The 17,402-nt window shown below is 40.0% G+C and overlaps 1 protein-coding gene across 1 annotated transcript; it reads right to left on the bottom strand.

Annotated features, from left to right (window-relative positions):
- Positions 1 to 347: 347 nt before the first annotated feature.
- On the bottom strand, positions 348 to 16,671 carry gabrd (gamma-aminobutyric acid type A receptor subunit delta). Its single transcript, XM_026368357.1, has 9 exons — positions 16,320 to 16,671; positions 7,789 to 7,904; positions 5,987 to 6,054; positions 5,094 to 5,314; positions 3,937 to 4,019; positions 3,673 to 3,810; positions 3,104 to 3,259; positions 2,014 to 2,225; positions 348 to 1,506 (listed from the first exon to the last, which is right to left on the bottom strand). The coding sequence occupies exons 1-9, from the start codon at positions 16,385 to 16,387 to the stop codon at positions 1,186 to 1,188; spliced, it is 1,383 nt and encodes a 460-aa protein (XP_026224142.1). The 5' UTR covers positions 16,388 to 16,671; the 3' UTR covers positions 348 to 1,185.
- Between the last annotated feature and the right edge of the window lie 731 nt (positions 16,672 to 17,402).

Raw genomic sequence — 17,402 nt, 5'->3', positions numbered from 1 at the left:
GGGTGCTTCCTCTGGACAAACTTTGGACAAACATCTTGTTTCAGATGCTTTATGTAATGCAGTAACAGAATTTGATTTTGATAACTTTGAAAGAAATAAGACTTGAGATGTGTGATTCTCACAGAGGCTGAGCTGTGTTTTTAACTAGGAAATAGTGCTTTCTCATTAAATATTTTCATTAAACCAATTTCTTAGGTCAGACAAAGGACAAACATGAGTCTGAAATAAATAATAAAGCACTTTATTTGACCGCTTTCTGCTGGACAGCTCAATTATTCATAATCCCTCAAATTAGAAACTTTTAACATTCACTGCAGTTAATATTTTTGTTTTAGGAGATCATGCATTCATAAAGTTGCATCTGCCAGAAGGAATTTCAGCATTTTTTTAATTGGTTTCACACAGGATTTTGGGTTCAAGTGACCATTTGAAGTCAAGAGACACACACACACACACACACACACACACAGGTAGTGAAGGAAATCCTTTAATGGTGAGGAAACAGACAGAACTGGCAGAGGGAGATAAGACACTCCAGACGGTGCCCTAAACAAAAATGAATTGAAAAAAAAAAATGGGTGGAGGCAGAGAGGGGGTTGCAATGTGGGGATAGAGGGTGAGTGAGTTATCAGCCATGCAGAATAGTAGTACACCGCATCTTGTTATCCTCTTGTTTGGGTGGCGCTTTTGCTTCTTAAGATAACAAGCGGTTCGCTCCAGATTTATGTGGCTTTGAGTTAGTTAAGTTAAGCGATTTGGTTTTGAACATGTGACATTACGGTTAATACTGCAGGTGAACAAGCAGGATGGTTTGGTGCAGTGTCCTGTGCTGAGTTAGTTCCTAACAGGATGACATGGAAGTCTGGATTGTTGGTTAAATTGCATTCACTGAATCTCCAAGAGGCAACACAGTCCATAGTCTTTATACAACACATCTCTGTATTTGTATTTTAAAGATATGAATTCCTTTTTAGACTCATAACTGTTTCATTAATTACCATATTTCCATATTCACAGGTTGTAACACAGTTTTTTTTTTGTTTTGTTGTTGTCGTTGTTTTTCACTGAGGCCTGCAGTATAGTGCAGCTGCAACCAGTCTGCCAGCATTGAAGTGGCACAGCTCCAGCAGTTTCTTATATACAGTCCTGGGTGGCGGCCATTTGCACAGACCTGCTGCCTACTCCTCACATGGTGTATGCCACCCAGTAGATCACGTTCACCACAGCGAAAGTGAAAGGGAACACGGCCCTGGCGTAGATGTCGATGGTGTCAGCATCGATGGGCTTGCAGACGCACTTGGAACAGCATTTCTTCTCCTCGGTCTCCTCCGCCTGCCTGGATCTTCTCCTCCTGGGCTCGGCCTCCTCGGTACAGCCCTCCCCGGGTATTTCGCTGCTGGAGCGCTGACTTCGGCCTTGACGGCTGGAAATCACCACGCCTTGGTTCATGCCAGTAACCGACAGGGAGAACAGAACCATAGCTTGTTTGCCGTTCTTTACTATGGACTGTAGGGAAACACAGAGATAGGAATGGTTTCTTTTTATGTTTAATTATTTTCTATCTTGCGATGTTATGGTGACATGAGCAGATTATTAAAGTCACTGAGGTTTTACTCACATCAACAATGCACCGCCACACACTTCATGTAATAATTAATTTCACTCTCTTCATTTTTTATGTCTCTGTTCTCACTTTTCTTGTGTTGTCAGCATGTAAACGGCTTTTATTCATCTTCAGAAATGTTTAATTTTACCAAAAATATTATCAAGACAGATTTTATCCCCTGAGTACAGCAAAAGAAACTGACAGTACAATGAGAATCACTATTAGTGCCTATAGGGAAATGTTCATTGTCTTACTGAAGGTCAGTGGGATGAATTGTTGTCAACAGCGGAGCTTGAAGCTCGGCTCAGGTCTACGTTTGAAAGGCATGCTCATTACTCACAACACCCCCCTGCAGCCAAGCATTGTTGTCTGCTGATGGGAGTACATGATGGGAATGATTGCCTCACCTCAGAGCTGAGCTTGTTGGCCTTCACCTTGGCCTTCTCTTTGAGTCGATAGTCAGCATTGTAGTGAGCGAAGGCGTACTCAATGAGCGCGGCAAACACAAACACGTAACAGATCCAGAAGTACACGTCCAACGCCTTGATGGCTGATGCTCGTGGCAGGGATGAGCGGGCACTCACCATCAGTGTGGTCATGGTGAGAACGGTTGTGATCCCTGTGGAAAAATACACAGCCGCAAATGGCAGATTAGGGTTTATTAGGTCTTTAGTTATGATAGTGGCACAGTTCATTCACTCAGTGTGACACTTTGATTCAGACTGAAATAGTACTGGGAGGTGCACTAGTTCATCTGGTATGCCAGTTGTAATTTCCCATGCAGCATGAATTTTTTATTACTGCCCTACCTTCGTAGCTGAACCAAAGGCTTGAACAATTCAGGAAGCAAGACAGGGAGCGGCGAGTTTACAGTCAATTCACAAAACAGAAAAACAGAGATAGGGGGATGAAGAAAGATCTTGTGCCCGAGAGAGGAGCTGTGTCTGCAGTTTGGGAGTGTTTTGGTTTGTTTTTTTGTTTTGTTTTTTGGGGGGATCATAGAACAAAATCTTGCAAAGTTTGTCAAGCTGCTGTTGTTGCCACAGTTAACTTCCATTATCGCAGCAAAAAACATGCTGGAATACTACAACTGGGTGACGTTAGTGGAGCTTATGCACTGACATGATTGTGATACAGTATGTTTTACAAGGACAAAAAAAAAAAACATAATCCAAACTTGTGTTTCATACAGTTGAACAGTTCGGCTTGGAGGATAAAATATTGTGCATCAATGTTAAACCTGTTTTTATGTGCAATAGAACATAAATCTTCTGAATACTCTCCGCCATTTATATTCTGTGTACTCCTAACAGTAGCATAAGCCAAAACCTATATAAAGATTCATGCATAAAAACTTTTTGATTTTGATCTGCCTTGGCTGTAGTATCTGAATCTGAATGAACCAATTTTAATAAATAAAAAAACACACACCAGAAAAACATTTGTTATATTGTTAGATCTAAGTTCCTCCCTTAAAACTTTCAAACTCATACCAACCTAGTGTTACACGAGCAGGGACTGCTGATTGGCTAATCCAAAAGGAGACCCAGGACATGGCGACCAGTAATATCGAAGGCATGTATGACTGGATGATGTAGACGCCTCGATTACGTCTCAGCTGGAAGCGAAGACTAAGCCTTGGAAATCTTCCCGCTGTGGAGCAGAAAACAAACAGTGTTTAACTCTTGACTGAAGGAGTTAATTATCCATCCTGAAAATGTCCAATTGTACAGAAACTATCATGGACCGTCTGTCTGCTCGCTTGTGCCCCTAGTGGGAAAGATTCAACATGTGCAATCTAAAGTTGTGTTGCAGACTGAGTCGTCCCAGGAGACGTTCCTATCATCTCCTCAACCTCCTGCCTGGCTCAGCAGCGAGCCGGACTTCATCCATTCCTTCTATGCATAGAATATAACTCACTTCAAAAAGAATCTGAAGAGGTTTCCAATGCAGGAGGCAAGTTAAGTCCAAAAACTCAAAATTTCATGCAATGGATAAAACACTCGAGGAACATGTAAGGAGCTTTCAAGCTGAAGAAAAACAAAGAAAACAAGATGGATGCTCACCAGATTTGAAGTTCATAATCTCTGTGACAAACCGATAGTCTGTGATGGTGAACTGGGAGAGCTCCAGTTTGTCCAGGCCATGGATGTGTCTCTGACTCTCTGACCAGTGATACACAATATCCTCTGAGGAGTAACCATCTGATGTGACATTACAGATTGTATCAGTCCAAGGAATAAAGATATGAAACGTGGGCATGTCACATTTTTATTCATGTTTTCCTGCAGCATACATAGAGGAATATTTAGGATAAATCCCCAACTTACAGCTTTCCAGATCCAGCATACACTCCTGCTCATCCATGGGATACTTGGTCAGGTCCATGTCACACGCCACCGTTGAAGTGATTCTAGTAACAAAACGAGTCAGTCATCAAAACCTAATTTGGTCTAATGTGGGTATCTCTTATTATTTTTCTATGAAACCTCAGCTGACAAACAAGATTTTAAAACCTCCTGGTTCACACTCACATAATGAAACTAGAATCCTGTATAGATGACAAATAGTTTAGTAGCTTTAAGTGACAGAGAGGAAAGATGCACAAACTGCAAAACCTACATTGGACCTACACTGATTTTAGAGCTTTGTTTGGGCAGTGGAGTTCATTTGTAAAAACACATGGTGTTATCACCCTGCGAAGTTAATTAGTGAACTTCTAATCCAGCAGATAGAGAACGGCCGTTACGATTTAGCTTTGGTTCCTTTTAGCTTTGTTTTGGTTTCTATCAACATCCAAGAAAAATGTGTGATTCTCCAGCTGCTAACTGTTCGATTATTTTCATCAGTTTTCACTACCTTTCTCTGTCTACTCTTTGGTGTTGTACATGTAGCAGACTATGCATCTATCAATGTGTTTTTGTTAATAACACCTGTTAAAATAAACCTGAACAGAGTTTGTGTGCTAAGACCAAATTAATGAATTCTCTTTCAATTTGTCATTTAAAAAACATAAAAACAACCAGTGTGCTACTGTTTCTACTGGTGAATTCTTTTCGCATCCTGCCGTTCACTGGGAGCCAACACAGAAAATCCTCATGAATCCCACACAGGTCTTTTAAATGGGAAAAACAACTGATTTAGCCCAGATAAATCAGGTAAACCATCAACTTCACCTTTATTCCTCCACTTGCATCAGCTGTGTACAAGCACATCAGACCATATGACTGATTTTTTTAAGTTTAAGAACTGCTTATTCTCAGCTCATGGTATGGATCATGAGGGATTTTGATGTTTGAAGAAAGCAAATAAGAGATGTCTGTGCTCTTCAATTTCTGAGACATCTGATGGCATAAGTAAAAAACAAATAGAAAATCTGAAGCTAGCAAGAACTTGCTCCTGTACTGTAGAAGAAAAGGGTCAACATCATGGCACAACAGTCCCAGAGTCTAACTGGCTGCCTTATGAATCATCCTTTTCCTCGTACCGGCTGCTGTATAGAATGACTCCGTTGGGCTGCAGGCGGATCAGCTTGTTCTCCACTGTCACGTCGTGAAACCAAGCAGATTTGGCATTGACAATGAAGGTGTCGGGAAGCCACAGCTTGTCCACGAAGCGACTGTCCAACCCCAGTGTCTTGTTGGTGTGATTGTAGGACAGGCGGTCATCGTGCCAGCTCTGCCGCAGGAACACAGTCATGGTGTATTCCTGCCAGGAGCAACACAAACACACAAAGACAACACATAATGGCTGAGTCATGGGCAGGGCAAGTAGAAAAATACAGTATTGAAAGAAAGTGAAGTGTTTTTGTTTATAGAGGCAGTCCAAATCTATAACTTTAGGTAAACTCCACTTCAAACATAAAGGTAGTTTTTAAACATGTCTTCTATTGCTTTAGACGAGTTTTGTCAATGTATTGAAAATTTGCCTTTTTTTAATGTCTGCCACAAATTGGATACTCCTTGAGTGGAGTATCATTACCTAGTTTCACATTTTTATAGTTGATTCTGATGTGAATTATTTCCTTTATTTGTATTACACATCATACTCACACACAAATTGTCCCTGATTTTCAACTTTGGATTTTATTTTTTAAATGTTAGACTAAGACCAAATATGTTAGACCAACATATTAGTCTGGAATAGAATGAAAACCACATACATAACTTGACTCGCCCAACTAGATTTGGTTCTTACTGCACGAAATCCATGAAAGTATCATATTATCTAACTACTCAGCCAATGTGTCACACATGTTCACACTGAGTACTTTCAAACCCTCAAGTGGGATAAAACAGGATTATGCAAATGGCAAATCTTTGATCGTCGCTGCAGTATATGACGTGGAGGGATGATGAAAAAAAGCCACTGTGCACGTACCATGTTGGCCTCAGAGATGTGGTCAATGCTGGCCACTTCAATAGCCATGGCCACATTCACTGGCGGACCTGCAGGGGGAAGAAGTGAGAAAAGAACGCAAACCTTCCCCCTCCCCAATTCAAACACACACCTCCTCTGCTCATTATGAATCCATTAGTCCATCCGCACACCTTCACCCATCCGTTTCCCTCCCACATTTCAAACACTCCTACAGTGCACACAGATTAGGCATCATCCAGTTTAACCAGGCTAAGTGGCACATCACGCTGTGGGTATTCATAAACAACACTGGGCTTTCAGAGTGGGTTTCTGTCAACGCACATGCACACTGTAGCGTTTCTACTCGAGAGTTTGCCATGTGATTAGCATGGTGGGTGCCTCTGTAATCAGAAACTACTGGGGAAGCTCACTGCTGCAGAGCAGAAGGGGCATTCATACTGAACATTAAGGAATCATACATTCTCCTTCATTCAACAGCTTCACATAACCATTTCTCACAGATCAGACTCGATTGACAGTACACTGGATGTACAGCGTGAGGTGAATAGTATATTTACTGTGTGTTAGTGTCAGAAAAAGCGGGTTAGATGATCATTGTCATTCAGCTGATGTTACAAGTATCTCACATAGCATCAAGTCGAGGTGCACAGATCATTAATAATACATCAAAATACTGTAAATACACTATTCACCAACCCATACTTATTTATTTATTATACTATACTATATATGCTATGACTGCAGTGCAATTTCAGTGGTAATGGTTATGGTGTTATTCATTTTACTTACTAAAATGTCAAATACATAACATATAAAATAAAATTCACAAACACAATAACTTTGCATTTGCACAAAACATCTAGAAATATGTTTTACAGTCTGGAACTTATGCTGACACTTGCGTATGGGGCGGCTAAAAGATGTTGAATAAAAAAGATTTTTGTGCTATTGAAGTTGAACACAAAGCATCTGCCAAGTGGATGTAATGTAAAGATGTTTTTCAAGATGCATCCAAAGACAACTTTGGATATTTATTGTAAAATAAACAAATAAAACAGTATGTTTTAGGGCTTTGACACTTGAGTTGAATGAAGGGAATGATCCCGAACAACAGACATGATTCCTCATTGTTCATCACTGCCCTTTGGTCCAGCTTTTATTTTCAGTGCATCCAAAATAACATTATATCTTTATGAATGTAGTGACCACATCATGCTGGTGTTTTTTACGATGGTTGTGTAAGCATGTAAAGCAAAGGACAGTGTGTGTGTGTGCTAATAACTGTGCTCCTGCTCCACATTTTCACCTCTATCTGCTGAGTTAAGCTGTGAGACTGAGAAATCTATAGCTGTGGTCATTGGATGTTTCACATCTTGCAGCCATTCTTAGCAAAGTCTCCAGAGCGGTGCACATTGTTTGCACCACCCATTTCCTTCTTGTCCTTGAAGGAAATCGTCCTCGATAATCCCTTTAATAAAGCTTTTTCTGTGTGTGTGTGTGTGTGTGTGTGTGTGTGTGTGTGTGTGTGTGTGTGTGTGTGTGTGTGTGTGTGTGTGTGCCTCTCACAAACAAGTCACCTTACTGAGAAGTCAAGCAGGTATTTAAAAAAGGTAAATCCCGGTTTGTTCCAGTGTTGTACAAGAAAACACAAAAATAAAGACACTGCTTAGGATAATGGAATTTGGAAATGAAATGTAAGCGATTATGTTGGTGTACCTTGGGTTGGGTTATGCTAAGGATGGCTGTAAATGTGAGGGGGTGAAGTGCAACCCAATGCCACAAGCAACAGATCTCATACTCACCTCCTATCCCAGGGCGAAAATTTCTGGCATAGCCCTTCATTAAATCATCCAGATTAGGTAACCAGGATATTTCAATGTCTGTACCTACATAGTCCCCAATGTCACTCAGCATGGCCCTAAAAGAAACAAACAGCAAACACAGCAGCCTTCAGCGGTCATTCAGCCACAGGGAAACCTTAGAGATCAACACAAAGCTTTAAATAAAAGGTGATTTTAATCTTTAATACACATTAACATTATACAACATTAGAAGTCATTGTTGACCAGCATCATCCAATGAATACACATTTTTTAAATTTCCTTCAAGGTAATCATTAGAGAAATGTGAAATCTCATTGAAGCGTATAAGAAGACATATAATCGTGTAAGTAATCTGCTCCAAATCGTATTTTAAAAGGAGCTTTTTAACTTCTCTATTCTTACATTTATGCTTTAATTCATTTAACAAATGACACAAATTCCCATGTGATATCCATAATGAAAAATGCTGTCAACAATTCATTATTTGTTGGAGATGGAGATGAGATTCAAATGATCAAAGACACTGAGCCATGAGATTTAAAAGCCATTCAAAGAGCTCTATTTGTATTAGCATTAAAAAAAATCAGTTGTGTCTTCACAAAGGAGGCTGACAGCAGATCCACATCTATCATATTTCTCACAGCTCAGTTTAAACACCGTGCCTCACTGCACAAAATCATATTTTTTTTTAATAAAAAGATTCACATTACTCTACTGAGCCCTGTTTAATAAATTTAATTATGAACAAGTTCCCACCTTTTTACAATGCAGTCTCTAGTGTGAGAGAGTGACACCTTAATTTAAATCTTATACTATTTAAATTCTTACAACTCTCCAGCAGCAGAATAACAGTGAAATGTAAAACTATTTCCTGGTATAAAGGAACTCTCCCGAGGCCGCAGGAACAGCTGAGGGCCCAGAGTCCACACTGACAACCACAGTTTGAGTGTAGGATTTAAGAGCAGCACAGCTCAGATACCACCAGGTGGCAGTTTTGCATTTTAGAACTGCAAACCTGTAAACAGATATCTGTGTATGTAAGTGTGGATCTTTATGCATTTGAGCTGGTGTCAGGAAAGCCAATGTTATATGCATCTGTATCATGTATTAACTGCTATTTTCATACTCCGTGGTATAAAAGGGAGGGAAAAGACTGACTGCTGTGTAACAAATACATAGATTATAATTGAAGGTTTCAAAAAAGAACCACACGGGGGCTTGATCGAACATGTTATTATTGATCAACAATGAAAAGCCATTCAGCGACCTTTGAAATAAGACTGACATTTGAGAAAAGTCAACATCCTAAAGAGCAAAACAGAAAACCGCAGCAGCAGGAAAAAGTGGCCCCCACAGCACAACAATGTGTCACACGAAATATCACCACATCTACACAAATTCTGCGACGTCATTAATATTTCCTGAGTGGATCCATTTTGTAGTGGCAGATGTATTTTTAGACTGGCAATCACTGTCACGTCTGAAAGAAATGGGAGCACTGAGTGAATTAATTAATCACTATGTGACTCCTGGATTCCTTCACTAATTGGTAGTTTCTAAATTTGGAATTAAAGCGCTTTTACTTCACAAAATCCGTTAACACACCCAAGGTCAAACAGGCCTTTACGTGCTGAGAGAGAAGACAGTGAGAGGAAGCCTGCGAACATTTTTACTAGTTTAAATTAATTATAGTATCTTTCATACTTAGTACAACATCTTTTTTTCTTTCTTTCATTTATTTGTTAATGGAATGATGTATAATCTTCTGTTTATATCTTGGTGCCTATGTCTATTTATTTTTTCCATCATTCATTTGTGTCCATGATTTTTTTATACTAATCATAATAATAGCTACATAAGATCGAAATGCACATTTATTGAAAATGTTCCATTTCCTGTTTGGATTTTTAAGACCAAACAAAGCCAAACAGAACGCTCACATGCAGTTCTCTGAGGAGAAAAGAAATACCCCTCCATCCATGAAACAACTGAGAGTCTCCTCTTATTTTATTTTCATCAAATGTCTCTCCTGAGGCTTGGATCTGGGCCCGTCTGTTTATGAGCTGACATTAAACAGATGGGAAAAGAAGACAGACAAGAGGAAAGACAAAAATCAGCAGCCTCGCTCAAATTTATGGCGTCTTTTTGTGACTGTTATGTGCAGCAAACGCTGTTTTATTGACTAACGCCAGTAGGTACCTGAATGCAAGCAGGGTGTCAGGTCCATGATCCTCTGAGACTTACTGTTTAATTTGTTTTTTTGGCATCAGTATGAGATGAGCACTGCTGCAATACAACTAGATAATCATCATAAAACATAAATAAGTACTGCATATAAAGAAACAGCTGCTCTATATTTATGACTATGTGTGTGTGTGTGTGTGTGTGTGTGTGTGTGTGTGTGTGTGTGTGTGTGTGTGTGTGTGTGTGTTTGCACTGCAGCTTACAGGGATAATAAAGGGTCTGTGCTGCTTGTCATTCAGCATCCAGATCTTTATTCACCATATTACAACTCTAATAATGTTAGACACTTAAATATGGAATCTCAGGAGTGACTAGACGCATGAATACAATGTGTACTTGTGGGTCTGCTGTTCTTTCCTGAGTCTCTGGGGTAATCAAACTAATCAAACATTTATAAGAGGGGCTGTATGTCTGTATTTACACTAATCAGCCACAACATTACCACCACCCTTCTGGTGATTTAAACACCACGACGAAATGTAATGCTGGCCTCGATCAGCAGGTGACATAACATAACACAGTGCATAGCTGCCTGCTGCATAATGGGCTGCTGACCCCAATCCACCACAACATTAAAACCACCAGGTGATTTTATTTTATTGTTTTGGCTGATTTGTGTTAACCTGCAGATATCTACCTGTGGTCTGCTGCCCCCTGGTGGCCAATGAGGCATTGCACGGGCTCCCTGACCATTAAAGCTCATCATTAACCAGTTTCACTGTAGAAGTCAATGTTTGATTTTTTTAATATTTTTTTGCAAGTATATAAAACTTAGAAAAGCCAAGACCAGTTTCAGGATCAAAACCGTGTGAATCTGGTCTGTCTGTGGTAGAAAGCGTCGCTAATGTCACCTGTGTTTACGCACAAAGCATTTGTCATGTTTTGCAAAGAATAGTCCAGAAACAAATAAGAAAAAAATCCTAATCTCAACACATTTCTTCACAGCGTACAACAGTGGTCCTCATATACGTACATATACAACATACTCAGCTGCCCTCACAGTAAAAATTATTCCAGTTGAAATATAGAGACAAACAACATAATAAGTCAAGCAAACCTTATGTGAGATGAACTAGAATCAGCTGAGATAATGTAGTGAATTCCTGTACTGTAAAAGTACATTTCACAGCAAAGATGATGTTCAAAATGAATAATGTTTGTGCTGGGAAACATTTTTCCCAACTTTTATTGTAATGTAATGTAATTCTCTGCTTTTACAATAACTTACTACTTTGCTGTCATAACACGATGAATCAAGTACAGTTTATCCCCATGGAGGCTTAAAGCAGTTTCTGTTCTCTTCTGTCAGACCCCAAGAAGAGAACTTAAGGAAAGCATAGGAAATCTGTTCATTTAGCACAATGATAAAATGCTACGTGTTGTATAATCCCTAGTACCCCGTTGAGAATGTTGCATAATCTCTGATACCCCAGCACCATCCGCGCTTCAGCGAGGTTATAGGTCAGCTAGAGAACAAGCGGAGGGGAATTGGTATCCTGCTGAAGGACAAATTAGCAGTGTGGGAGTCTGGTGTCCTTTCTTCTACTGTAGTTAGAGGATGACGTCTACAAACACAAGAGCTCTGTCCTGTCCTGGTAAATACAGGACGGAGAGTTTTGGTTGTGCCCTCCACACACTGCTGGACACAAATAAGCAGCACTGTGGTTATAGAACAAACTACAGAGCACGTTTTGATGTTCAACTTGAAGCACTACAGCACTAGTAGATGATATTTAATGAATGACTTTCTTCTTGTTCAGTACCAGAGGACATGACAGCTCCTGTAGCTGTACTGTTAGTTAGGTTTAGTTTTAATAATCCCAGGGTTTTATGTTAAAGAGAATAACTTGTGATATGCTATTGAATCATTTATGACAAGTCATCTCTGGCGAAAACTGCTTACATCGTCAGATGATCAGTGGACAGAACATGAATCAGTAAGAATTTTGGAAATCAATTAGTTGTTTATGTTCAGTTAAACCAAGAAACTGGCACTAGCATATTCACATTTCCATAACAACTGAAGATATTTTATGTTTCTTTGGCTGTAAGATAAAATAATTGATTTGATCCTGGGTAAATAATATTGATATTTACATTTTTTATAATGTAAAAGGAATGTTACATCAAAACTAAAGGGACCGTAGCCAGTTTTGAGGACATGCAGTAAAAGTGTACTTTATTGTTGGGCTAAAACTTGAATTTTAATACATTTAATGTAGATTAACATAGAATCAGCGTACATCTTAAATGGCGATCCTACTCCCACAACACAGAACACATGAGAAGTCATGAGAGTTCTGAACAAACTGATGTTAATCTAGTTGTGCGATTTTATGTGTGATTCTAATTTCTTAATAAACAGATTAATCTCTTTTAGGTCAACAAAATTTGACTGTGAACATAGTTCAAACGGACTGAAAGGGCCAGATTCTTTTTGCTGTGTACATGCAGCATGTGGTGCATCTGCTAAAATTGTGTAGGAGGCTTTTAGTGGAAGCACTGAAGTGTCCCTGCACCACCTCTCCCTGCAGCCGGAGCAGAGTCAGGCTTAAGAGGCAGTTCATGCAGCACGAGGAACATGATCAAATCACTGTGTTATTGGGAAATGTACTCTCTGGACACTACGAGGGATTTGTCCGCTGACTCAGCCTATCACACAGATTAGTCAGGAGAACTGTGCCACCTGAGAACAGGTTTAAGGACAAGTGTGACAGACCAGGAAGATCATAAAACGCTGGGGACACATCATCATCATCTTGCTGCCACAATAGCTTAACTATAATCTGTCCGTGTTTGAACGTGTCTCGTGTATCCAGGAAAACAAAACTGAACTGTTGTCTCTTACCATCCACTGCATGACTGGGCAGTAAAATATGATGTAAATATGATGAAATGTGCAGCATTTAGGAACCGTACCTCCCATGCAGGACCTGATTTACCCACCAGAAGACCCCCAGGGAAAAAATGAACAGTGGGAGGAAATGTGTGGAACCACTCTTTTCACTCTCTCTGCACACTCTGCATGCATCCTGAATCCTAGCCACAGGAGACTATTTACATTTCCTGTATAATTTTTGGTATTTCTGCAGAGAGCCCCAGAACCACGAGTACTCTTGTCGCAGCTGACACAGTGATAACTTCACCATTTAAGTGAGCTTGCAGTGACTTAATTTAAAATATAATATTATTACCATGTGAGTATAATATTGTCTTAAATAATAAAAGTCTCACATTTTAAAGAAGGTTTTTGGATATACATTATAGACATCATTAATCAGTTTAAATTACTAGTTAAAATTATGTAATTGTTTGGGCCTCATTCATATTATTCACTGACCTTTGAGTCACCTACTGTCGTGAACTGTAATATCTCTTTTACACTTTCTGTCAGCTTGTGAAAAGCACACTGACTAACACTAAAAGCTCTCCTTAGAAGGTCACATCCTCACAGTCCTCGTCGTCAACAAAGTGTGTGGTGAAGTGATGTTTAACTCGGTCACACTGGCAACAAGAAAGTATGTGTCATTATTTCTATAACAGCACCTGGATATTGTTGGAGTCTGCTGTTGCCTGGAGTTTTGATTCGTGTTTCTCCTTTTACATGTGGCAACCTCACTGTTGACTAGTCTGCTTAAGACTGCAGACTCAACGCTTTGCAGTGACTTCCCAATAAAAGCTCAACCTTGGTAAATGACCTTTTATTGTTGAGCAGCTACAGGACGTGCTCACAGTTTGTAGTCAACAAGGTTAAAAATAATTCAACGAAAACCCTAATTAAAGGATCAGGAGACCAAAACCAACAATTTCTGTCCCTCAGTACGTCCTAACTTCTCAAATCTGTTGTTTTTCCTGCCTATTGTTTTCTAATAAAGATGTAAATCTTACAGAAATACTTATAGTTTTGTTTTAAAAAAACTAAAACAATAGTATTCAATAGTAAATGCATGGTCGCATTGTGGGATAAAGGGCTCCAATACCCCTCCTCTATATGACCAGATGACAAAACAAGAGGCCCTCACATCCTTATTTGGGTGTTTTGTGGTGGCTCTTTTTACCTTAGGGGTCATTTTAAGATTATTTCAAAAATGTTTGCGATCATTTTGTGTCTATTAATAGTTGTCACCTGTTTCAACTGTTAGTTAGATAATTGTCTCTATTGGCGCAGCTTGTCAACATTTTGTGTTGGTGATTTTTCAACTGTCTATTTATGATTGTCGTGTGTCTCTTGTTTGTGATTGTATTTCTCTTTGTGCTCATTTTGCATAAAACACGACATGTTAACACTCGTGCCATGCAGAGACCCCGAGTCCCAACAGGTCTGGGCACTCATGTCCCAATAGGCCTGTTAAGTAATCCATCAATAAATAAATAGCGCATTTGCTAATGATTATTTTCAGCCTTGTATTGATACACACTGGGTTAGTGGAGATGAACCATTTCATTGCTGAATAGCTGTTTAATGGGATTTGTTGACAGTTAGAAGAATACTGTATGTTTTCATTTAGGCCAAACGATGTTACTAAAATCGAATCCAATCCGTGTTAGTGTTTCTTACACTTCATTCTCTGTCAGGTCCTGTTACCTTCTCCTTAGCTACAGCCTTTTATAGCTCAGCGCAGAAAATATTATAACATGAATTGGATGCAGATTGTGTTGGTGAAGTGAAGGGTAAGTGACACTTCAGCTGGAAAGAAAAGCTGTGAAATTCATATTGCACCAAAGGTGGCAAGGCATAGCTTAACTAAGCAACTTTTGTGAAATAGATAAATGAAGAGCTAAAAAAAAAAAAAAGAAGAAGAACCAGTGTAATATTGTTCTGAGGAAGCAGTTTGCAACTTTCAGCCACCAAATGCAAAACAGCAGTGTGTATGTGTGTGCAGGATTACGTGTGTGTTGTGTTAGAGAGAGAGAGAGCGAGAGCTGACACATAATGAGGTGCAAGAAAAAGCCTACACTCTGCATTGTACTGAGAACAAAATAATAATAACAGCAGCGACTAGAGGCGAGAAAATCCAATTACAATAGCTATTACTCCCTCTACTGGTGAACAGCCAAGAGGGACAATAGAAACAATTCACCCAAATTCACCCAAAGCTTAAGTAGCTTCACCCTTTACCCTTTTCTGCAGCCAGCATACGGGCTCTGCAGAAGCCGGAGCCCCATAGTGGATGCTGGTTAGTACTGGTTGTTTGTGAAAGCTGGTGGACATGACCTGATATTTTATCTACACACAGATGAATGTATTGAATGTAGGCCTCTAATGGAAACATAAATGTACAGCATGTCAAAGCTGGCCTTGGTTTAGCCAGCTGACAAAAGCATACTGTCGTGTATCTCAGAGATCTGTGTAAAGAGGTCATTTCTAATCCAGAGAACACTGACAATCAGAGGTCACGGTTGGATTATGTTTGAAAACTCTAAATGGAACTGAGTTTAGGGTTTTATTAACATAAGATGGTCAGTGATCACGTATGATCAAGTCATTTTCAAAAAGTAATATTAGTAAAATGTTCAAAACAGGAGGGGCTGTCAGTTTAACTCAGCACCTACAATCCTCCCATTTCTCAAACTCTCCAAAACTGAGCAACTACAGCTCCTGTAAATGCAGAAACACAGAGGACTCATCCACCCTGTGATGCCACCATCTGATATCTGACCCCTGTGCAATAGGCCTGTAGATGGGTGACATTATCTGCCACACAGAAACACACCCTCTCACCTCATCTAGCCTGCATATGTGCAAAAAACAATCACCTCTTTTATGCATATGCATTATGCAAATAGTGCCATCAAGACCATGTGCCCGGAGGAAAAGAAGAGCAGAACGCAGACTTCAGGTTGTGGGTGTGAGGAAGTAGTTTTTACATAATCATGAAGAGAGTAGAGCCACGTACATTCAGTTTATACTTAACACTGTATATTAATATTAATAAGGTAAAGTCGTGGGAGGCGATTTACAGCAAGGAGAAACTGCACATTTAAGCATAAAGTCTAAGAACCCATTTTTATTTTTCATAGCATTTTGATTACTGTGTTGCTTATTGATTATTATTAAATAACAGCCATTCACTCAGATAGAGATGGTGTAGAGATTAATATGATGCGTTTCCTATTATATAACCCCAATCTCCTCAGTTCTCTGTATGATCGGGCTTTGAATTTCTGCCAAATAAAACTTTTTATTCTGCATATTATGGGGCGATTAAAGAGGCGACACGGGGAGAACACACCTACAGGAAGGAAAAAAGCAAGGTTCATCTCACCTGGTGAAAATATCCCCTCCGACAAAAAGCAGGGCAAGGCTCGACAGCAAGAAAGTTGGGATCTCCATTCCACACGCTTTATGATTTATAATATGTTTTGTTGAAGAAAAGTTTCCCGTTGATGGAAAATCGACGTCAAAGCCACAGTTTTATTTTAGAGCGCTCTCCTCGTGATCCGGCGCTGCGGAGGAGAAAGTAAAGTGCAGAGCTGAAGATGCTGAAGATGCTGAAGATGGTCGTGATGATGACCCCATGATCAGTCCCCCCCAGTTCCTCCGCGTCCAGGAGCGCACAAGACGGGAGCGCACCTGAGGATGAGAAGGAGCTCCCGGTCCGAACGCAACGACCAGCCGAGCCACTGCCGCCGCCGCCGCTTGTTCTCCAGCTAGAGAGGAGTGGAGAGAAAGAGAGAGAGGGAGTGGGTGAGAGATGGAGGAGAGAGAGATGGAGAGAGAGAGAAAGAGATGGAGAGAGAGAGAGTCACTAATCTGTCGTTCCTTTCGCTTCTTGGCCTCTAAACGTCAGATTCAATCTGGACACGGAGGGAAGGCGGGGCTGCAGAAAGGCAACATAGGACCTCATTAGATTATGTAACGTTTGACACGTCTGAATCATCTCCATTAGGTAATTAGCGTCTCAAATAAAGTCATATTCCTCCCTGATGGAACAAGCAGCAACAGCAGAAGCTGTCACAGAGAGGGACTCGGTGAGGCCCAGAGAGGCAGGAGGACTTTCCTCCAACATCAGCAGAGTTGGAGGAGTTTTAGCAAAATTAAGCAATTTCTTATGGGATTCTGAAACAGCTGGCTACTGGAGGATGACATGGGCATTTGGTCAGCAGAATAATGTCACTAGATGTCAAACTACTCTGATCAGAGGTTCTACTGTTGCCTCCACACCTCCACTATAGTCGGTTATAAATATAGGTCTGTAATATAATTTGGTTACCAACCTGTTAAAAGCAGCTTCTAGCACAGACTACTGTAGAACAGAAGGTATCAAACACTTGAATGTCAAGGACCACAACTCCTCATTTAAAAAGATTTAGTCTCCACAAAAATGCATTGGAAATTACATAAAATA

Source organism: Anabas testudineus, chromosome 7 (assembly GCF_900324465.2).
Source record: "Anabas testudineus chromosome 7, fAnaTes1.2, whole genome shotgun sequence".
NCBI classification, from domain to species: domain Eukaryota; kingdom Metazoa; phylum Chordata; class Actinopteri; order Anabantiformes; family Anabantidae; genus Anabas; species Anabas testudineus.
Note: the sequence above shows the minus strand (reverse complement) of the source record. Positions and strands in the feature narration are given on the sequence as shown.

Bases quoted from the DNA above. Each gene is read 5' to 3' on its own strand.
- gabrd (XM_026368357.1), bottom strand. From the start codon at position 16,387: ATGGAGATCCCAACTTTCTTGCTGTCGAGCCTTGCCCTGCTTTTTGTC. The intron at 5,315-5,986 runs GTACGTGCACAG...TGCTCCTGGCAG, and splicing joins ACATCTCTGAGGCCAACATG to GAATACACCATGACTGTGTT. The intron at 1,507-2,013 runs GTGAGGCAATCA...GTTTCCCTACAG, and splicing joins CCAACAAGCTCAGCTCTGAG to TCCATAGTAAAGAACGGCAA.